The 21942-nt window shown below is 38.1% G+C and overlaps 1 protein-coding gene across 1 annotated transcript; it reads left to right on the top strand.

The window, feature by feature from the left end:
* The first annotated feature begins 231 nt into the window (after nt 1–231).
* LOC114698477 (microfibrillar-associated protein 1-like) lies at nt 232–2081 on the top strand. The gene has a single exon (XM_037208359.1). It carries the CDS (start codon nt 321–323, stop codon nt 1638–1640), a length of 1320 nt encoding a protein of 439 aa, XP_037064254.1. The 5' UTR covers nt 232–320; the 3' UTR covers nt 1641–2081.
* Nucleotides 2082–21942: the final 19861 nt, after the last annotated feature.

Genomic DNA, 21942 nt, shown 5'->3' with positions numbered 1-21942 from the left:
AATCTCATATTCCCATTATGAATATTTATGTAGAAATTCCTAGTAAAATAATTAATAAAGGAAAAATGAGTTTAGCAAAGTATTTAATAAATGTAAGGATGTTTCAATAATTGAAATGTACCTTATAATATTCACTGTAATCAGATGAAAAACATACCTATAAATCCTTATGTCAAAAATCCATTATTGACATTATCAGTTCATTAAGAAATGTATTTTGGCAGTGTCTGGCGGAGTGAGTTGGAAAACGGTGTTGTGTTCCTTAGACTTCGTTGCCGGGATTTAATCAAATTTTGGGGATCGTCACCGCAGCCATCACCATGTCGGTCCCAAGCGCACTCATGAAGCAGCCGCCCATTCAGTCTACGGCTGGGGCCGTCCCAGTTCGCAATGAGAAAGGTAAGATTTCAATGGAAAAAGTGAAGGTAAAACAATATGTGTCTGGAAAGAGACCAGATTATGCCCCTATGGAGTCCTCAGATGAAGAGGATGAAGAATTTCAATTCATTAAGAAAGCTAAGGAACAAGAAGCAGAACCTGAGGAACAGGAAGAGGATTCATCCAGTGACCCCCGACTTCGGCGTTTACAGAACCGCATTAGTGAAGATGTGGAAGAGAGATTGGCTCGACACCGGAAAATAGTGGAACCTGAAGTGGTAGGAGAAAGTGACTCAGAAGTAGAAGGAGATGCTTGGCGCATGGAACGGGAAGATAGCAGTGAAGAAGAGGAGGAAGAAATCGATGATGAGGAAATAGAGCGGTGCCGTGGCATGATGCGTCAGCGAGCACAGGAGAGGAAAAATGAAGAGCTGGAAGTCATGGAAGTGGAAGATGAAGGACGCTCTGGGGAGGAGTCGGAGTTGGAGTCTGAGTATGAGGAGTACACAGACAGTGAGAACGAGATGGAGCCTCGACTTAAGCCTGTCTTCATTCGAAAGAAGGACCGAGTGACAGTTCAAGAGCGAGAAGCTGAGGCACTGAAACAGAAGGAGCTGGAGCAGGAAGCAAAGCGCATGGTTGAGGAGCTGCGCAAGTACACACTAAAGATTGTGGAAGAAGAGACCAAGAAAGAGCTGGAGGAGAACAAGCGGTCTCTCGCCGCACTGGACGCACTCAACACTGATGACGAAAATGAGGAGGAGGAGTACGAGGCATGGAAAGTCCGAGAGCTCAGAAGAATCAAGAGGGACAGAGAAGACCGAGAAGCGCTTGAAAAGGAGAAAGCAGAAATTGAACGTATGCGAAACCTGACTGAGGAAGAAAGGCGGGCTGAACTTCGGGCAAATGGCAAAGTCATTACCAACAAAGCTGTTAAGGGCAAATACAAGTTTTTACAAAAGTATTATCACCGGGGTGCCTTCTTCATGGATGAGGATGAAGAGGTCTACAAGAGAGATTTTAGTGCACCTACTCCTGAGGACCATTTCAACAAAACCATTCTTCCAAAAGTCATGCAGGTCAAGAATTTTGGATGGTCCGGTCGTACCAAGTACACCCACCTTGTGGATCAAGATACCACTTCCTTTGACTCTGCATGGGGCCAAGAGAGTGCCCAGAACACAAAGTTCTTTAAACAGAAGGCAGCTGGGGTACGTGATGTATTTGAGCGACCATCTGCTAAGAAGAGGAAAACCACCTAGACTTCAACTGCTTATTCCAACGTGGGACACAAGGGGAGCCGGTCCTCAATTTTCATTAACCATCATTTACATAGTTCTTGTATAGAGCCTTCTGGACTTACTGCCATAACTTGTGTTTGAAGGTGCTTTGTAAGAGGTTTGGACTCATACTGAGAAACCTACAGAAAAGCACTAACCAGGTAGATTAGAGGCTTCCCACTTAAAACTATTTCTGAGAAATCTTAGGTTTCTCTACCATGGCTTCCCATATTGACTTGGGACTGTTCTGAGCTTATTTTTCCAGCACCTTAGCCTGGATCAGATGTATGGGCATGTGAGTGGATGGGGCATTACTTCTACCTTAGGGTTAGAAGTAGGATATCAGGACATCTAAGCTCAATCCAACCTGTTTTTTGCATTTGGGGTGTTGAATCTACTTTTCTAAGTAAACATTCTTTTTGATCTGTGTGTGTGTGTGTGTGTGTGTGTGTGAGAGAGAGAGAGAGAGAGAGAGAGAGAGAGAGAGAGAGAGAGAGAGAGAGAGAGAGAGAGAGAACCACACACCAGAAATATTGGAAACAAAATGTATGATCTGACAAAAAAAAAAAAAAAAAGAAATGTATTTTTTAGGGCGGAGATGGCTCAATGGTTAAGAACACTGACTGTTTTTCTAGGCAACCAGAGTTTGATCACCAGCACTCAAGTAGCTGCTCACAGCCTCTGTCCTTCCAGTTCTGGGGAATCCAGCACCCTCTTCTGGTTTCTAAAGACACAAAGCACACATGTGACACACAGACACACCTGTAGGCAAGAAAGCCTATATAAATGAAATCATGAATCAATTAAAAAATTGAAATATTTCTTAAATGTATTTTAAGAAGAAAATTAAAATGACATTCAGAAGAGGAATGATGGGTAGACATTGCTCCTGTAAATCATACCTTACCTTCCTTAGAAATCAACAAAATTAAAATAGCCTTCTCTCTTCCTAAAGCATACCCACAATTAATAGTATACATTAGAATATTATGTTGCTATGGTAAGTTTCTTTGTTGCCTGGTGTATATTGGACCATGCAATGAATTAAATATTCTTTGTAAGAAGACACTATTGATACAAAGCAAAGATGCTGCTTCTGAAAAAAAAAAAGTATATGGAAATAGAAGTTGAGAGCCATATAAAACAGTTCCCACCAATAATCTATCTATCTCAAGAGTACTTAGCAATTCATGAATGCAACTGATAAGTGAGGTTAACTCATCATCAACCAGCTGATTAAATAGGAATTTACCTATGTTTAAAAAATATTACTCTAGAGAAAACTAGTTTGAACAGAAAAAAATGCCTCTCAGAAAGTCCTTTGTTCTCAAACTAATGGGTGAGTCCACTGTAAGGCTCAGGGAATGTTCAGGAAGAAGTGTGTGAGTTGGAAGATATGGTGAAGGCCTGCTGTTGTGTTGCAATTTCCTGTGAGATAAAAAACTTCCATCCTGCAGGGTAGTTCTTTATGATCTGTAGTAAACAATACAGTCTTCAGGAAGTCCTAGAAATAGACCAGATTTATTAAGACCCCTCTTGCACAAGCATATGTGTATGTGTGTGGGTTTTTTTTTTTTGTGTGTGTGTGGTATGTGTGTACACATTTGTGAGACTGCTATATATATATATATACATATATACATATATATATATATATATATTTACATTTGTATAACTGCTAAGAGAAACTCTCAGATTACTGAACTGCCTAGCACTTTCTTAAGACAAGTTGAAATGTCTAGAAGCAGAAAACAAGAGCACTTCAGGGAAAATGTATTTCCCAATTGGTTGCACTGCCTACAGTTTTCATAGAGAATCTGAGTTTCCGGCTTTTACTAGCTGTCTGCCGTGTTGAAGTGGGCTTATCTCAATACAACTGTCTTTTGTCATCTCTGCTTCTACACCTAAGCCCAGAAAAAACTTATGTTTGACGAGGTAGACTTTGGTAGTACCTTTACTTTGGTTTGTCATCAGTTTCTGGGATAAATAGATTTTTGTTCGTGTATCTCCAGGAGTAGTGTCAGCAACAAATATAAAATTCTACCCTCTAAACTGGACACAACTGCTGTGGATATCACTCTGTATAAATAAAATACTGATTGACCAGTAGCCTGGCAAGAAGTATAGGCGGGACAAGCAGAGAAGAGAATTCTGGGAACAGGAAGTCTGAGTCAGGAGACACTGCCAGCTGCCACCATGAGTACCAACATGTAAGATACTTATAAGCCATGAGCCATGTGGCTAGGTATAGATTTATAGAAATGGGTTAATTTAAGAATGTAAAAACTAGATAGCTAGAAACCTGAGCCATTAGGCCAAACAGTTTAAATAATATAAGAGTTTGTGTGTTTATTTTATAAGTGGGCAGCGGGACTGCTAGGACTTGGTGGGAGCTGGAAACTCTCTAGCTACACAGAACCATTGCCAACAGGTATTACACCTATGGTTGCTAACACAGGCCTGTCACAAGATTGGCCATGAGATCAATCAGTCATGGATGAGAAGGAGGATGATGGTCCTCTGACTACTGAGCTAGTTTATATTGGTAGATTCTTAAAAAAAGGGGGGAGTCATTGTTTTCAGCTGTATACCTGCACAGGTAAGGTAGACAATGTGCTTACAGGTTAACAGGCTTCAATGAGTAGATGAAAATCCATGGTATCACAGAAATCCCTGGTTAAACTCAGCGGATCAAAAACAAAACTTTGGAGATGAATGTGAAAGATTTGTAAGGAATAGAGGAAATGGGACAGACAAGAAGAGAAGGGAAATGGGAGAGGATGGTTGTGTGGGGTGAAAGTAATCAGATTTTAAATGCTAGAGCAAGACAGCAAAAATAACAAAAGAAAACAAACAGCATCAAAGATGAAAACAAGACCAGAGGGAGAAATATTTGCTAAATGGTTTTAGCTTTTTACAATTTCCCAAATATAAATATTCCGAAAACAAATATTAGGGATAAAACTGCAAATATATTAGGGAAAGGCTTCATAAAAATCTTCACAAAAAGCCAAGAATGGTTTGTCTTTTGTAACTTTCCATAGAACAGGAAACATTTGGACAGGAACAAGTTAGGTATTTCATTAAGGCTCATACAAATCAAAAGGGAAATATTTTAAAGTGTAAGAAGTGGCAGCTGTTTTCCAAATGGAAACAAATAAACAGTATGAAATAATCAAATGTGTTTGTCAAAATCATTAAGCCATTTGAAAATGTATGCACAAGTAAATAATACATTTTCAGATTTGGATGAATGAATTTAAACTTGAAGATTTAGTGATAAATAAATAATCAGGTTGCCCCGGATTTCTTAGCTTCATAAATAAATACCACACAGAAACTTAATCAATCTTCCTTCTTCTTTCACAACTACTCATTGTACACATGTACATTAGAACATAATGTTGCTAACCTTACAAGAACATTGAGAATAACATAGGAATGAAATGTCAACCCAAATGTCCCTCTACCACTTACGAAATATGATGTTATTTAATGATAAGCACAAGTTATCATATGTTGCTTTCCAACAATATTTGAGTTAGGTTTTAATATATATTGAGTTTTCAAAGAGTTGACCTACTCTCATTTCATCAGTAGATGAGAATGTCTACTTCTCCAATATAGTAATGGTGAATGAAAATGTGATTGTAACTATCTATTTTCTCTAGACATTTCATTGTACAATTTTCTAAACTTATTTGTAGTTTAATAATGGAATTTATACATTTTATAGTTATAATTGATTTAATAATAGTTTGATAAGATTTGTAATTCTTGTGTTACAGCTCACTTTTCTGAAGTCTTTTCTGACTCACTCAGTAATCATGATTAACCTATTTGAAATGGCTCCTTGATGAAAGTGTTGTTTATACACCTGATTCCATGGAGCCACAGGTTTCCATTGAGCCACAGAGTTTTCTCAATTTTGTTTTCTTCATTAGCTGTGACAGATTGTTGAGGCAGGTCTCTGAAATTTGAGAGTTCTATCTCATCATAAATTTCAGACTAATATAATGATGACCTGCTTATTTGTAGTCTTTTAGAGTAAAATAATGGCTTTGAAGAAAATTCTGTTCAACACAATTGAGCAATCTCAATTTCATTATTTCCTGTAAAATGCATATGATTGTAGGTTTTGTTTCCAAACTGTTCTTATTAAAATTCAGCTTATTAAAGAAAAAGAAACAGCATTTTCTCTTAAAATTTATAATTTATCATTTATTTACTTCTCACTCATTTCACTTTTATATTTTGTAAATTAAGTAACAAAAGTAGAGATAGTAGTCACTGTTAAGCTCTTTATTCAATCAGGACTAAAAGTTGGTATGACTATATGCTATCATTAGATTATTAATTGACAATTTCTAAAAGTTATCTTCTGAAATGACTAGATTAGAGAGTAGAAAATTATGTTACAGAAGTATGTAACTCATGTATTTTTCATTAACATGTTAAATCCTACTTTATATTTAATGTGCTATCAAATTTTTTAAATTCTAAAAAACAGTTGTTTTATAGACAATATATTTATTATTGTATAAATAAACAAAAACACATGTTTCTATTTCCCTCTCTCTCTTTGTTAGCATCAATGCCTGATATATACAATTATATTACCAAAAGGCCAATAATTAGACATCTTGACTCAGAATGTCTATCTTATCTAAGCTCCATGACCTTTTACTTGTCATGACTGGTAGAACCTGGGCTTTTCATTTTAGTGGCATTATTTTTACCTCCTACGATTTACCATGTTTTTTTTTACAGCACAATTTTACCAGCAGGCTATACTGTTTCTGATCTTTCTAACAAAGTAAGCTTTAATACTTATGCATAATGCTTTCAGTATTACATATGGCTCATCTGGCCACCAGATGTGCATCCAACTGAGCTGCCTATGGAAGAAGGTGATTAGGCATTTGCTATGTTGGCTGTTGCAATTGTTCACATAACTACTAAGCATAGCTCACAAAATCATATTCTACTCTGTGATTTTGAAATTTGTAATCATGCATTAATTAAGTCTTTTCACCATCTCAACAACCCTGCCAGTTGTGAAAGCCAGTGTCAATATTTACACTTTAAAAAATGTTAAAATTAAGATCCTAGGTGATAGAGTAACTGACAAATGAACCAATCATGATGCAGCTGGACAAAGATTAGGAACTGCTGTTTCATGAGTCTTTGTCTGATTTTCTTTCAAACAATTCTTGCAGATGCTTCTATTTTCATAGTTACTTGACTCCAAAGTCCTAATAAGTGTATAAAACCATACATATAGTCAATTTAAGCTTAATCTTACCTCTGCATAGAGTAACTCAACCGAGTTATAAAGCAAAAGGCTCTATAATGAAGATATAGCTCAATACACATTCCAGGCATGACATAATGTGCATTTTCTTAAAATGTGCATATTTTCAACAATGTACTATGCACCAGATACTACACAGACTGTTTGAAACCTCATATGATAAGCAAGTTCTGCTGGCATCCTCCTATATTCCCTGTTACTGAGAAGGCTGTTGTTAGAGCAAGTGTAAACCCATATCTCAAGGGCATCCTGGACAACATAGTATAACCCCACCTAAAAAGATGGTAAAAATTGGTATTGTGGATTCTATAAGAAAACATCAGGTTGTAATAGTCTCAATTTATAGATGATAAAATGATGTTCAAAAAGGTCAAGTAACTACCCCAAAGGCATACAAATAAGAAGTGTTGGACTCAGAATTTGAACAAGTCTTACAGATTTACTCTGTTTCTGATCTTACTACATGATTTACCAATGTAACACATATTTATATGTGAAAAAAAGCATACTTAGAATGAGACCTAAACTTATCACCTTACCCATCAGCACAAAATTCTTCTGACTGCATATTCCAGGTGCTTATAATTTAGATGAAATGTAGAAAATGTGGACTCGTTCCCAGTTCTTTAGAATTTTTCAGGAGGGACTGGGGTGATGGCTCAATAGCTAAGAGGGCCTGCTGCCCCTGTGGAGGACTGGGCTTCCACTCCCAGCACAGATACCCAGGAGCTTACAAAGGCCTAGAACTCAAGTTACAGGACATCCCACTCCCTTTTCTGGCTTTTGAGAGTACATGCATTCACATGGGTGATATAATACCTTCCACACACATACACATAATAAATAAATTGACCTTTTATAAATTAGGAGAATTAAAATCTACAGTTTTTTTCATCATTTTTTTGTAAGACAAATACAGATTCAAAAATATTATAATATGCCAAATTTGTATTTCCCAGTCTGTGTTCCCTTGCTCAGTATGATCATTTCCAGTTTTATCTATGTACTTGCAAAATTTAGTATTTCATTTTTCATTATAGCTAAATACATTGCATAGTGTATATGGACCATATTTTCATTATCCATTCATCAATTTAAGGATGCATAGGTTGTTCCCAGCAATGAACACAACTGAACAATTATCTGTGTAGAAGATTCCAATTCTTTTTGAGAAGTGTCTATACCTGCTTTCATGGTGGCTTCACCAGGTTGAAATCCCACCAACAATGAGGGTTCCTTCATCAACACAAGCCCTACAACATTTGATGTCTATTGTTTAATTGATCTGTGCCATTCTCACCAGGGAAAGATGAAATCTCAACAATTGTCTTGATTTACATTTCCCTAATTGCTAGGGAAGATGAGAATGTTGGATGTATTTCTTGGTCATTGTTTTTCTTCTTTTGAGAACTCTCCTTTCAGGTTATAGCTACAGATAAGTGTAGTTCTCACCCCTTATCAAGGAAATTTCTCTTTGCATCAGACAGAAAATATTATAGAAAACCACAGCCAATCGCAATGCAGAGTTGTTGAGCCCTGTCCAACAACTTCAGGGATCCTTGAAGAAGAGGGGGCTTAGGGTAAAGACAGAGGGACTTTAAGAGCCTAAGGAAGAGAGAATTTGCTTTGAGATTGTTTTCCCTAGGAATGTCAGAAGCTACATGCATGAATTCCACGAACTTGATTGCTTCTATCAAAGTTGAACAAGAACAACAATAGACATGCTGATGTGGATGGGGGAAAGCCCGGCAGCCTCAACCATGTACAAATAACTACAGGTGACTAAGGAATGCTGATGGAAGAAAAATAGTTTTCCCCAGGGAAGAGTTTATCAGTTGTTTATCCAATACCAAAAGGTCAGCCTTGAAAACATCCAGACAAATAACAGACAGACTGAGCAGGTTGTATTTATGCATTTAGGAATACATAAGTTTACAGATATATATGTATGTTTATGTATGCATTTAATAACTGTTAATGAAAAAAAAGGGCAATGCATTTGAAAAAGGGCAAACTTGATTTTTATTTGGGTGTATCCAAGTTAGGTTAAAGAGAGCAGCCCCAGATACATTTCTTAAGCCCCTTTTAAGGAGTAAGCTCATGAGTAGTTGCAAAGCATACTTGCAGAAGAGATTTCCAGAAGATAATGGGGCAGTAGGGAAAGGCAAATCCTGTGGTCACCATATGATTAGGGAAGGTGGTTAAAGGGTTCACCGAGGGTAAGGGTATTCCCACAAAAAAGTCAAGGTCATGGGTTGTGGAAGGTCAGATCTAGAAAACAGACTTAAAAACAGAAACTCAGCTCCTACAATAAATAGAAATTTATTTTTAACAATACAGTATAATGGCTCCTGCCTTAAAAATGGAGTCAGGCAGGTTCCTTATTGCCGCCTTACTTATGTTTCCCTATTAAGTCTTTGATAGGAGGATGTCTTAATAATGTCATCAAAGCAATGATTCAAGAATTGTTTATGTAACAGGTGATCAATTTAGTGACACATTGGAGGGCACAGGGCCCCATTATGATAACTAGTAGTAATAATATTAAAAGGGGGAGAACCATCTTAACCATATTGGCCAGTCAAAAATTGTTTGAGAGATTTTGTCTATTTCTTTAAGTAGATCATCAATATGATTTTCAATAGTAGAAGAAAAATCAGAGATACTAAAGTAACACATTCTAGTAAACTGCTGATAGCTAAGATTTTGTATAAGTAAATATTTTATCATTGTAGATTTTCAAACACTAGTATTTTCTGGCAATTCCTAGCTTGTAAATATGTGATCCTCTTGGGTACTATGCAACATTTGAAGTGAGGGTCTATTACCAGTCTTCTCAAATGGAGTATTAGAAAAGACACCAGCAGTGGGACTTTGAAGAAATCTCCTTAAGCACACTGGCTTCTCTAGGATTTGAGACACATGCACTAGCTACCAAAAAGATTCAGCATTTTGCTTATTATTCCGCATTGACTTGGGAGCAATTTGAAGATATCCTTTATATACATATTTACATATTTTTATTCTATTTACTTAATGTAATTCAACACCCAATTTAATAGTACAAATAAAGTAATTATGCTATAGAAGTCCCCAAGTGTCCATTTAAAAGTAAGAGATGTATAAGGATGCCTTTCTGTAAGGAGGCAACTTACTTATGAATCACCCCAGTGACTAAAGCATTTTGAATAGGATAAAATTAATATACACAAAAAAGGGAAATACTTTTCCTCCTAGTTGCCTAACAGCATGTCCTATGGTCCTTGCTACCCAGTTCAGACTTTTGAATATCCCTACAACATTTTAATACTGGTAACATTCAGGGCTAAAAGTTTTTGTTACTTTCACAGAATACCTGCTGGAATGAGAGGTGTCCCCTGTCTCCTCTGCCTAAAAATACTGGTAAAAAATAATAATCAAATCAATTCTCTCTACTTTTTTCTGTTCCTGATCTCAATAACCCCAGGAGACGATTGCTTTGAATTTTTTTTGAGGAGCCATGTTCTAGATAAATAGAAAGTTGGAGTCTCTCACTCTTCTGTCATAACCCACACCAAAGAACAATGTGTGTGATATAATGGATCTGCAATCAATTAAAAGAGTTATCTTTTTAAAAACCAGATTATATTATGTCTAAGTAATCTATATAAGCTCTATTTTGAAGAACAGTTATTCTCAGTTCTCCTATTTCTTGATTAATTTCTGCTAATATTTTTTCTGAAATATTAGTAGTTTTTTTTAATTTATTTTATAATACAATTCAGTTCTACATATCAGCCACGGATTCCCTTGTTCTCCCTCCTCCCCTTACCCCCAGGCCACCCCCCATTCCCACATCTCCAGGGCAAAGCCTCCCACGAGGACTGAGATCAACCTGGTAGACTCAGTCCAGGCAGGTCCAGTCCCCTCCTCCCAGGCCGAGCCAAGTGACCCTGCATAAGCCCCAGGTTTCAAACAGCCAACTCATGCAATGAGCACAGGACCTGGTACCACTGCCTGGATGCCTCCCAAACAGATCAAGCCAATCAACTGTCTCACCCATTCAGAGGGCATGATCCAGTTGGGGGCACCTCAGCCTTTGGTTCATAGTTCATGTGTTTCCATTCATTTGGTTATTTGTCCCTGTGCTTTATCCAACCTTGGTTTCAACAATTCTCGCTCACATAAACCCTCCTCTTTCTCTTTCTCGCTAATTAGACTCCCAGAGCTCCACCTGGGGCCTAGCCGTGGATCTCTGCATCCAGATCCCTCAGTCGTTTGATGGGGTTTCTAGCAATTAGGGTCTTTGGCCATCCCATCACCAGAGCAGGTCAGTTTGGGCTGTCTCTCGACCGTTGCCAGCAGTCTATTGTGGGGGTATCTTTGTGGATTTCTGTGGGCCTCTCTAGCACTTTTATTCTTCCTATTCTCATGTGGTCTTCATTTACCATGGTCTCATATTCCTTGTTCTCCCTCTCTGGTTCTTGATCCAGCTGGGATCTCCCGCTCCCCTGAGCTCTCTTTCCCTCCACCCTTGCCCTTCATTACCCCCACTCATGTCCAGGCTGTTCATGTAGATCTCAGCCATTTCTCCATCATTGGGTGATCCCCGTGTCTTTCTTGGGGTTCTGTTTTCCAGGTAGCCTCCCTGGTGATGTGAGTAGCTGTCCGGTCATCCTTGTTCCACATCTAATATCCTCCTATGAGTGAGTACATTCCATGTTTGTTTTTCTGAGTCTGAGTTACCTCACTCAGGATGATTTTTTTTCTAGATCCATCCATTTGCCTGCAAACCTCATGATGCCATTGTTTTTCTCTGCTGAGAAGTATTCCATTGTGTATATGTACCACATTTTATTTATCCATTCTTCAGTTAAAGGGCATCTAGGTTGTTTCCAGGTTTTGGCTATTACAAACAATGCTGATATGAACATAGCTAGCTGAGCAAATGCTCTTGTGGTATAATTGAGCATTCCTTGGGTATATGCCCAAGAGTGGTATAGCTGGATCTTGGGGGAGATTGATTCCCAGTTTTCTAAGAAAGCGTCATATTGATTTCCAAAGTGAATGTACAAGCCTGCATTCCCACCAGCAGTTTAGGAGAGTTCCCCTAGTTCCACATCCTCTCCAGCATAAAGTGTCTTCAGTGTTTTTGATCTTAACTATTCTGACAGACCTAAGGTGGTATCTCAGAGTTGTTTTGATTTGCATTTCCCTGATGAATAGGGATGTTGATCAATTCCTTAAATGTCTTTCAGCCATTTGAGTTTCCTCTGTTGAGAATTCTCTGTTTAGTTCTTTAGCCCATTTCTTAATTGGACTGTTGGGCATTTTGATGTCGAATTTCTTGAGTTCTTTATATATTCTGGATATCAGTCCTCTGTCAGATGTGGGGTTGGTGAAGACCTTTTCCCATTCTGTAGGCTGTCGCTTTGCCTTATTGACTGTATCCTTTGCTCTACCAAAGCTTCTCAGTTTCAAGAGGTCCCATTGATTGTTTCTCTCAGTGTCTGTGATACTGGTGTTATATTTAGGAAGTGATCTCCTATGCCAATGCATTCAAGACTACTTCCTACTTTCTCTTCTAGCAGGTTCAGAGTAGCTGGATTTATGTTGAGGTCCTTGATCCACTTGGACTTAAGTTTTGTGCACGGTGACAGTAGTATTTTTTTTTTTTAATTAGACAGTGTATTTTAGTTTTGTTTTTGTTTTTCAAGACAGTGTTTCTCTGTGTAGCTTTACATCTTTCCTGGAACTCACTCTGTAGCCCAGGCTGGCCTTGAACTCGCAGAGATCTACTTGGTTCTGCCTCTCAAGTGCTGGGATTAAAGGCATGCACCACCACCATCAGACTAGACAGGGTGTTTTAGAAACCTCTCTTTATAGTGGAACAGCAAGTCCTGGGACAGGGATCAGAAAGGCTGCCGTAGCAGCAACTACAGTGGGATCTAATAGATGTAAGTAACCATCACAATTTTCAGGAATAGCTTTTGTAATTCTATTAATAGATTGTAAAGATCTCCTGAGTAAAATGAGTGTAACAAGGCCTATCCCACATAAATCCCTATATCCTGCTGGGAGTGCAGAATAAGTATTATTTATACAGAAAAAAAAGTCCATCTTAAGGGCAATTGTTTACCAAAGGGGAGGGTGTGATAAGAAGTGGGATTATAATAATAAAGGATATTTGTGCAATCAAAACATAGACAGTGAAGGAAAAAAAAAACATTATAAATGGGAACATCAGCTACAGATTTTAAAACGTTAGTAGGGGCATGTTCTATTTTGTCCCCATTATTCTTGTATAATTTTCATAAGAAACCTCAATTCCATATCTCAACTGACACAGAAGAAATTTTCTCATTGGCTTTTTAGTGCTAGATGGACCCAGAGATTTTATTCTGTATTATTGGATATTAAGTTAAGTTACTCTGGGTATTAAGTATTAAGTTCAATTGAAATTGTTAATTTTGTCCTTCCTTTCTTATATTAGCTTATCTGGAAATTCTATTATCATAACCTTTTAAAGAATATTTGATTATGCTAAGTCTGTGTTATTATATTGGGATTGGTCAGTTAGATTAGTCCATCCCAAGTATTCTCTATTTTTCTGGCTGAAGACTATTTGTTCTCCTTCTTTTGTCCAAACTATGAGCCCTGGTGAATAAAGGAAAAATTTCATGGCAAGACAATATCATCATATTTCCTATGATAGGTATACCTTTTATTTCCCCTCTCAAGATGCATTTAGGTTCTGTTTGCGTAGGTTGAAAACAAAACAACAATACTATTAACTATAGTACAATCATGATATAAATTTTACCAGGAAGAACACAAAGTTATATTACACAGTCTAACCTTTGAAATTTGATTTTTAAAGGTCTTTTTTCAGTCACTTTCCATCTCTGGGTTTTGGGTTGCTCTTCTGTGAGTTTCTCAGCTGCCTTGTTGAGGTATGAGTGATGAACCCAGACAGAAATACCAGCAACTTTAACAAGAGAGGTATCCAGAGAATCAAGAGGTAAGATCCTTCCCACTTAGTTTCAAGTTGGTCAGTTTTGAAGCTGTAGACTAATACATCATCTCTGGGCTGGAATGGGTAATTAGGTAAGTGGTATGCAACAGGTTGAACAGCCTGAACCTGAGGGAGAGTCTTATCCAAAGTTAATTGCAATCCTTTTAAGGACTCAGAGATTAAAATGGGACAATCTGATAACTGTCAGGCATGTACCCAAGCGATCATAGGAGATGGTCACCTATAGACTATTTTCTAAGGAGTGAATTTTTCTCTGTGGGGGTTTATCGGATACAAAGAAGTGCATAAGGCAAGATATCAACCCAATTACCACCAGTTTCAAGAGAAAATTTAGCTGAAATCTACTTTAAAGTTCTATTCATCCTATCTCTCCTGAGCTATAGGATGATACAATGAAGTTTCTAATTTATGTTAAGAGACTTAGAGAGCAATTGAGATAACTTGACCATGAAAGTGGGGCCACTGTCAGATCCTAGAGATATGGGGTAGCCAAATCTGAAAATAATTTCTATTATTGATTTCTTAGCTACCACTTGGGGCATTTCTATTTGGGACTTAAAGGCCTCTACCCAGCCTGTGATGGTATCAACAAAGACCAGCAGATATTTGTAAGCATACAGTCCTGGCTTGACTTCAATTAAGTCCAATTACCAAAATTCACTGGGTACTGTGCCTGACTCTGTTGGCCTAGGGGAACCATGCCTTATTTGCATTTGGTCTGAAATGCTCTGAGATCTTCTTATGTGATAAGTGCATGGTGTAATATAAGGCAGTTAGCTAGTTTGGGCCCAATACCTTTCACATGCAGATCCTCCCATCAGGCAACACTCACCATCCATCCTGGCTCCCAAGTGAGGACATGAATTGATCTCTTTTGGCTCATATTTAGGAACACAGTCATCAAAGCAGAGTATGGACTTGGGGACAGCAGATAGTTACAGGACAATCTAGGTTTGGGTACCTCAATAGCAAGTTCTTTGCCAAGTTGATCTGTGTGGTTGTTACCTTGAGTTTGGGGGCTTTTGTCTTATTGGTGTCCTGGGCAGTGATTTATGGTCAGTTCAGCTGGTAGCCAGAAGAACTCTAGCAACTGGACAATTTCATGTTTATTTTTAGTAGACTTCCCCTCTGAGGTGAGTAAGTCCCTCTGTTTATATATCCGTTTATGAACATGAGTCATGCAAACATCCTATCATATCAACTCTCTGTGTAGAATTTTACTTTTTTCCTTCAGTCTATTTTATAGCCTGTGTCAAAGCAATCCTTTCTGCTCCCCGAGCAAATGTATCCCTAGGCAAAGCTTATATCCAAATAACCTCTTTCTGTTCTCTGACCATTGCCACCCCCACATACCTGGATCTTTCCTGAATGAAGCTACTGCCTTCTGTACACAGACATGCATTTCTAGTGGTAAAAGAAAAAGTACCACCTCAGGTCACATACCTTGGATGAAATCCAGCATATCCAGGCAGATGTGGATGGGCTCCTCAGGGTTGTCGTCCAACAGCAGTATGGCAGGATTAATAGTCAAGGAGTTATCAAAAGCAAGTCTGTACTTATCTAAAAGAAGGGTTTGGCACTAGGTCAGACCACCATTAGACATCTACCAGTTGGTGGCACCTCTCAGCAGGGCTTCCACAGCCTGAGGAGCTATTACAGTTAGAATCTGTCCCAATATGAGTTTGTCAACGGCTCTTAAACAAGGGGGCCATCCAGAGGCCACAGAATCCAGGCTCTTTGTGATATAAGCTAATGGCCTTTTATGGGGACCCAGAGACTGAGTCAGGACTCCCTTGGCTATGCCCTATCTTTTATTGACATAAAGATGAAAGGGCTTGAAGAGTTATCAGGATGAGTTAACGTGAGGGCCATTAGCAAGGACTCTTTTATGTTCTTAAACACCTGTTCATGTTCCTCAGTCTATTCCAAAGCTGTGTTACCCCCATATATCAGAGTACAAGGGTTTGGTAATTTCAGCAAACCAAGGTATTCAAAAACAGAAATATCCAACAACTCCCAGAAATTCCCTAACTTGTTTCTTGCTGGTTGGAATTGGGATTTGCAGAATGGCTGCTGTGTTGGCTTGGGGCAACAGTCTTATCCCTTCTCTTAGTTCATATCCCAAGTAAGTAATCTGAGGTGAGCAAATTTGGGCTTTCTTCTTAGAAACTCTATTGCCTATCTGAGCTAGAGTTTCCAAAAGGCTCTCAAACAGCCCCCCCCTCATCTTAAGTAATGAATAATAAATCATCTAAATATTAAAGCAAGGATATCTCAAGGTGCTTCCTATAGAAGAGACTTAAATCCTGATTGAGTGCTTCAATGAAGATGGTGGGAGAGTTTTTTTTTTAATCCTTTAGGCAGTCTGGTCCAGGTTAGTTGTCCTGACATCCCCAGTTAGGGTCAGCCCAGTCAAACACAAAGATGACCTGGCTTAATTTTGACAGGGGATAGAGAATACTGCATCTTTTAAATTCAATAGAGTGTAAATGTCATGCTCTGGTGGTAATAAACTGAGCAAAGAATCAGGATTCGGAATATTTGGGTAAATGGAATCTACTCTCTTGTTCACTTCCCTCAAGTCTTGAATTGGTCTGTAGTCTCAAATTCCAGTATTTGATCAGGCAACAAAGTGGTATTCCAGGCTAAGCAGCAAGGAATGAATATGTCTGCTTCAAGGAGGCACCTGATGTGAATCTTATTCCTTTCATTGGCTTCTGAACTGGTGACACTGTATTCCTTGACACAAATGGGCATGACCCCATTTGTTAGTTGCACTATGATGGGTGATGCATGTTTTGCCAAGCCAGCAGGATTATATGCTGCTCAAACTGTAGGAATTTCCTGTATCAGAAACTTTTCCCATTGTCCTTCCAGGAAATGGATTGGATTTTGGAGAAGCAGATATTCTTCACTTACTGGGAAGGTTATAGTTTAAACCTGAGCAGGGCCTCCAAGTTGCAAACTAGGAGGTCTTCTGAGAATGATGTTGTTGACTGGGGCTTGTTAAAGAGGTCCTACCCTAATAAAGGGTTGGGACATTCAAGAATAAAAATACAAGAATGAGTCAAATTTCCTTGTTCTAGATTAACAAACTAGTCAGTAGTCCATTTGTATTCTTTGATATTCCCTGTTATACCCTGTACTTCAATTATATGGCTGTAAAGGGGTCTAAAGGCTCCTGTAATACACAATGGTTAGTCCTTATGTCAACCAGAAAATTTAGTTTGGTCCCTGTATTGGCTAGTTTTATCTGTTAACTTGACGCAAACTAGTTACATCAGAGAGGAAGGAGCCTCAGTTGAGGAAATGTCTCCATGAGACACAACTGGAAGGTATCTTCTCAATTGATGATTAATGAGGCAGGGTCCATCCGCTAGTGGGTGGTACCATTTCTGGCTGGTGGTCCTGGATTCTATAAGAAAGTAGCCTGAGTAAGTCAGGGGATGCAAGACAGTAAGCATCCTCCTCCATGGCTGCTTCATTAGCTCCTGTATCCTTGACCTTGTCCTGTTTGAGTCCTCTCCTGACTTTATTTGGTGATAATTAGCAATATGTGTGAGAGCTAATCAGTAATAAGCCTGAGCTAGTGGCTGAGCAGTTATAAATAATATAAGTCTCTGTGTGTTTACTTGGAGGACTCGAGTGGGAGAGGGTTGTCCTGACCACCAGCCAAGATGCAAGAAAACTTCCAACTACAGCTTAGCACCATAAAGAGAGTATATGAGAGGCTATGTTGAAAGTGCAGCCCAACTGCAGAAGACCCCAGCATTTTGGTGATGCCAGTACCATGGAATGAACACCAAGTACAGCAGCAGCAGTGGAATGGAGCCAGCCAGTGTGGAAGATGAGATGTGTGCATTGTAGAAGGTAGAGCTTTAAAAGTGAACATAACCCTTTGTAAGAGTCCAGAAGATTATTAGTGAATCCCAGATAATTGTATATTAAGTTATAACAATAGTTATACTGTTGGAGTGGGGTTTTACTTGGTTCAGATTGTGATGGAGCCCTGGTTGTTTCCTTGTGAAGAAAATATTTAATTTAATTTTGATATTTAAAGGAGGCCACAGATAAAAGACTTGAACTTTTAAAAGGAGATTTTTGGATTTTTAGAGACATTGGACATTTTAAAGAGAATGGATATGTTAAAGACACTAGAATTTTAATGTGTTTGAATTTGGAAAGACTGTGGTACTTTTAAAATTATTTATGATTTTAATGTGACATCTTTGGGATGAATAAAAAAGGAAGTGTGTTACTTAACAGTGATGCATTTGTGTGTGTCAAGTTGACAAGTTGTACAGGCTGGTTTTGTGTATCAACTTGACACAAGCTAGAGTCATCAGAGAGGAAGGAACCATAGTTTAGGAAATACCTACATGAGACCCAGCTGGGATATTTTCTCAATTAGTGATCAATGAGAGAGGGCTGAATCCATGGTGGGTTTGGCCATCCCTGGCTGGTGGTCTTGGATTCTATAAGAAACCAGGCTGAGGAAGCCAGAGAACGTAAGCCAGTAAGCACCATTCTACGTGGCTTCTTCATCAGCTTATGCCTCAAGGATCCTGTCCTGTTTGATTTCCTGTCCTGACTTCCTTTGGTGATGAATAACAATATGAAAGTGTAAGCCAAATAAATCCCTTCCTCCCAACTTGCTTTCTAGTCATATTTCATCACAGCAATAGAAACCCTAAGACCGATGAAGGTTATCATAGGCTCCTAGGTATCTAGTACAAAGGATCCTTAGACTTGCTAATCCTCCATAGCTAGAATTGACTTGGGTTTGCAGGTACCTGTTTTCTGGCATGGACATTCATTTTTCCCATGACCCATTTCTTTGCTGTAGGCACATAAGTCCTTTTGTAAAGGTCTCCTCTTTTTATTATGGTGTGCAGGCAGAGTCAGGCAGAGTTGAAAGTGGCTGGTGCTTGTAGTGCGTCCACAGTGGCATGCCCTGTCTTCTTCATCTGATCTTTTTTGCTGTCTTTGACATCAAACACTTTGTGGGTTATTCCTAATAGTTCTGATCTGCTCTTTTCTGTAAACCCTTCTACCTTTTGTGTGTATGTGTGTCAGGGGCCCTCTGAGTAACAAAGGCCAGGTTATTTGCCTTGTGATTTTCCAGGTCCACTGGGTTTATAGCAGTGTATAACCAATAGGTGTCTAAGAGGTGCTCCAGGAAAGCTGAAGGCAATTCAAATGGGCCCTGTTTCACATTTGTTAATACAGATAGGTTAGTAGGCTTCCAGTCTGCTGGTTCATCCCTTCTAACAGAACCTGGTTGTAGGATTCTGTTAGATCTGAGTGATCTCCTACCTTTCTCTGTATTGTAGTCCCATTGGGGTCTCCTTCTTGACAGAGCATCGTCAACTGCCTCTACTCTCTGGTCATCAGCCACAGAAGCTATTCTGGGGAGTGCTTAAATTGTTTTCATGAGAATTTGTGTCCTTTCTTTCATAGTGAGGAAGGTATGGAGACTCTACAGATAGTCATCCCAGGGGTGAAATGATTGAAAAAGATTGAATCAAATAGAGAAATTAAATAATTGGGGCTAGTGTTGTAAGGGGGGTTCTGGTTCTTCCAGTTGTAGAGACCTGTGGTGGAGAAAGGAACATACAAGTAGCAAAAATCAGGAAATGGCCATGGGGGTGGGGGTAAGGACTGAAGCAGGTACCACCCCAGAAGCAGTATACTATAAGCTTTAACATAGGATAATTATTATCATAACAGCATATCATGGTAAATATGACAAATTGGGCACACATAAAATAAGAGCATTAGGTAACAGTGTCAGGCGATGAGGAATTGAGTCAGGCTGTACTGGGCAATAGTCCCCAGTCAAAAAGAATCCCTTGGGTCCAGTCTGACCCTTCTGCTTCACTGGCAGAAATAATATGCCCCAACACCATGCCTGTCTGCGTACCTCTTGCCATGCTTCTAGCCATGAGGATCATGGTCTTACCATCTGAAACTGTCAACCTATAATTTCTTTCTTCCGTATGTTGCCTTGATCATGGTGTATCTTCATAGGAACAGAAAAGGAACTGAGATATCTGGCAATACTGTGTCAATCCACAAAGATAGTGGAAGAGCAAGAGAATTGTTTGGAAGGCAGTTGAACAACAGTTGCAGAAACTGAAACTGAGTTTGCCTTAAGGAAAGAGGACAGAATTTAGTCTATTCCTTTTTAACAAAACAACAAATATTATTAAAGTAATACATACAAATAAAAAATACCGTTTTTATTTGGTATTTTTAAAATAAAATGGAAGACCTAAGTTGAAAATGTGAGCTTTTCTTAAACAGAAAAATGTTGTTTTGTGAAATGAAAAAGATATTGTTTTCTACCTGCCATATAGTGCTAGTATAAACAGTAAGGTATCATCACAGCTAGGACCTTAAAGATATCTTAACTAAGAAACAGTTTTAACCCATCAATAAATAATGAAGAAGTTCAAGAAAAATATTTTCTTTAATGATGGAAAAGTTAAAACATAATTTAATCTTGGTAAGGACAAATCACTCTGCTATTTATTTTTTAATTGTGTTTTAAGTACAAAGAAATTACTAATAATGGGCTCCAATTTTCTGCACAGTATTAATAACTTGTTAATAAATTTGTGATCTGTCATAATAAGCCTGTGGTGTTCAATGGCTTTCATTGGTTTCTATTGTATTTATATTTAACAAAAAGTGTAAGTTTTTAATTGTTATTACCTATCAATGTTAAAACAGAGCAAGAAAAAGATTGTTTCATTTCCTATGAACAAAAAAGAAAAAATATGCAGGTCTGTGGAAATACTCAACAACTCTAGCCCTCTCGTTATAGTAGAATTTTTAAATATTTCTTCATTTCCTATTAAAATATATTCTAATTTTAACACACCATGAGAAAAACAAAATCAAATACTAACACTTACTTATATATTTTTTGATTTAAATTACCTTTCCATATTTATTAATTTTAATGGTTTATTCGGTACTTCTCTTGTTGTTTCTTTCTTCCTGACTAAATCTATTCAGAATTAAGCAGAATGAGTCTTACAGATTCAGTTACTTTTATTTTTACTAAGGATTTATGCATTTAATTATCCAAAGGATTCATTACAGAGATGTTTGAAATCAACTGTGACAGAAACATTGTCAATTAGTTTCACTGGCTTCTTATACATGAATAGTTGAGTTTATTTTATAAACAACTGTTAATATAACTTCTCCAATTAGGAAAAGTTACCAGAGAGTAACTTTAACAACTATTTTAAAAACAAAGGAGAGCATGGTTACTGTTCCAATGATTCACAGACAGCATAAGTGTACTAAATACATGCACACTATTTGAATAGTGTGAATTCCCAATGCATGCCCTTACTACACTGACCCTCTTTTCTGTTAGCAAAATCTTTGACTATAATTACTTCTACAGAGTGTGTCTATAAAAGTAGCTTCTTCTTCTTCTTCTTCTTCTTCTTCTTCTTCTTCTTCTTCTTCTTCCTTTGTTTGAATGAACTAGGTAATCAGTTTTTGACTGATTTATTTTTTTCTAACAGTACATCATGCTTGGGATGTTTTCAGGAGTGGTTATTGAAATAAAGTAAATCTTCTGATATTAAGTCTATGTAGTCCAGAGATTTATAAATACATAGAGCACAAGAGCAGAACACTGAGGACTCTGCAATATTGCTCAAATATTCTTCCTACATCATCAAAGGACATCACTCCAACTTCTGTTTATAGTCCATGGCTGATGCTTCTTTGATCTTTCTGTCTTTCTTTTATAGGGCCCATTGTGAGTTCACTAAGATTACTTTGATAATTGAGGCTCACCACCCCACCCCAAGATCTTTAACTCAGGTATGCACAACTGCTGAGTTCCTTCCTATCATTTAAGGTGCCAGGCCACAGATACTGACGAAGATTTTAACTATCTTGGAACAGAGGTTGTGTTATTTATATCA

Source organism: Peromyscus leucopus, chromosome 9, assembly GCF_004664715.2.
Source record: "Peromyscus leucopus breed LL Stock chromosome 9, UCI_PerLeu_2.1, whole genome shotgun sequence".
NCBI lineage: Eukaryota > Metazoa > Chordata > Mammalia > Rodentia > Cricetidae > Peromyscus > Peromyscus leucopus.
This window is presented reverse-complemented; position numbering and strand designations above follow the sequence as displayed.

What these genes read in the sequence shown, in the direction of transcription:
- LOC114698477 (XM_037208359.1), top strand. Translation starts at nt 321, where the DNA reads ATGTCGGTCCCAAGCGCACTCATGAAGCAGCCGCCCATTCAGTCTACG.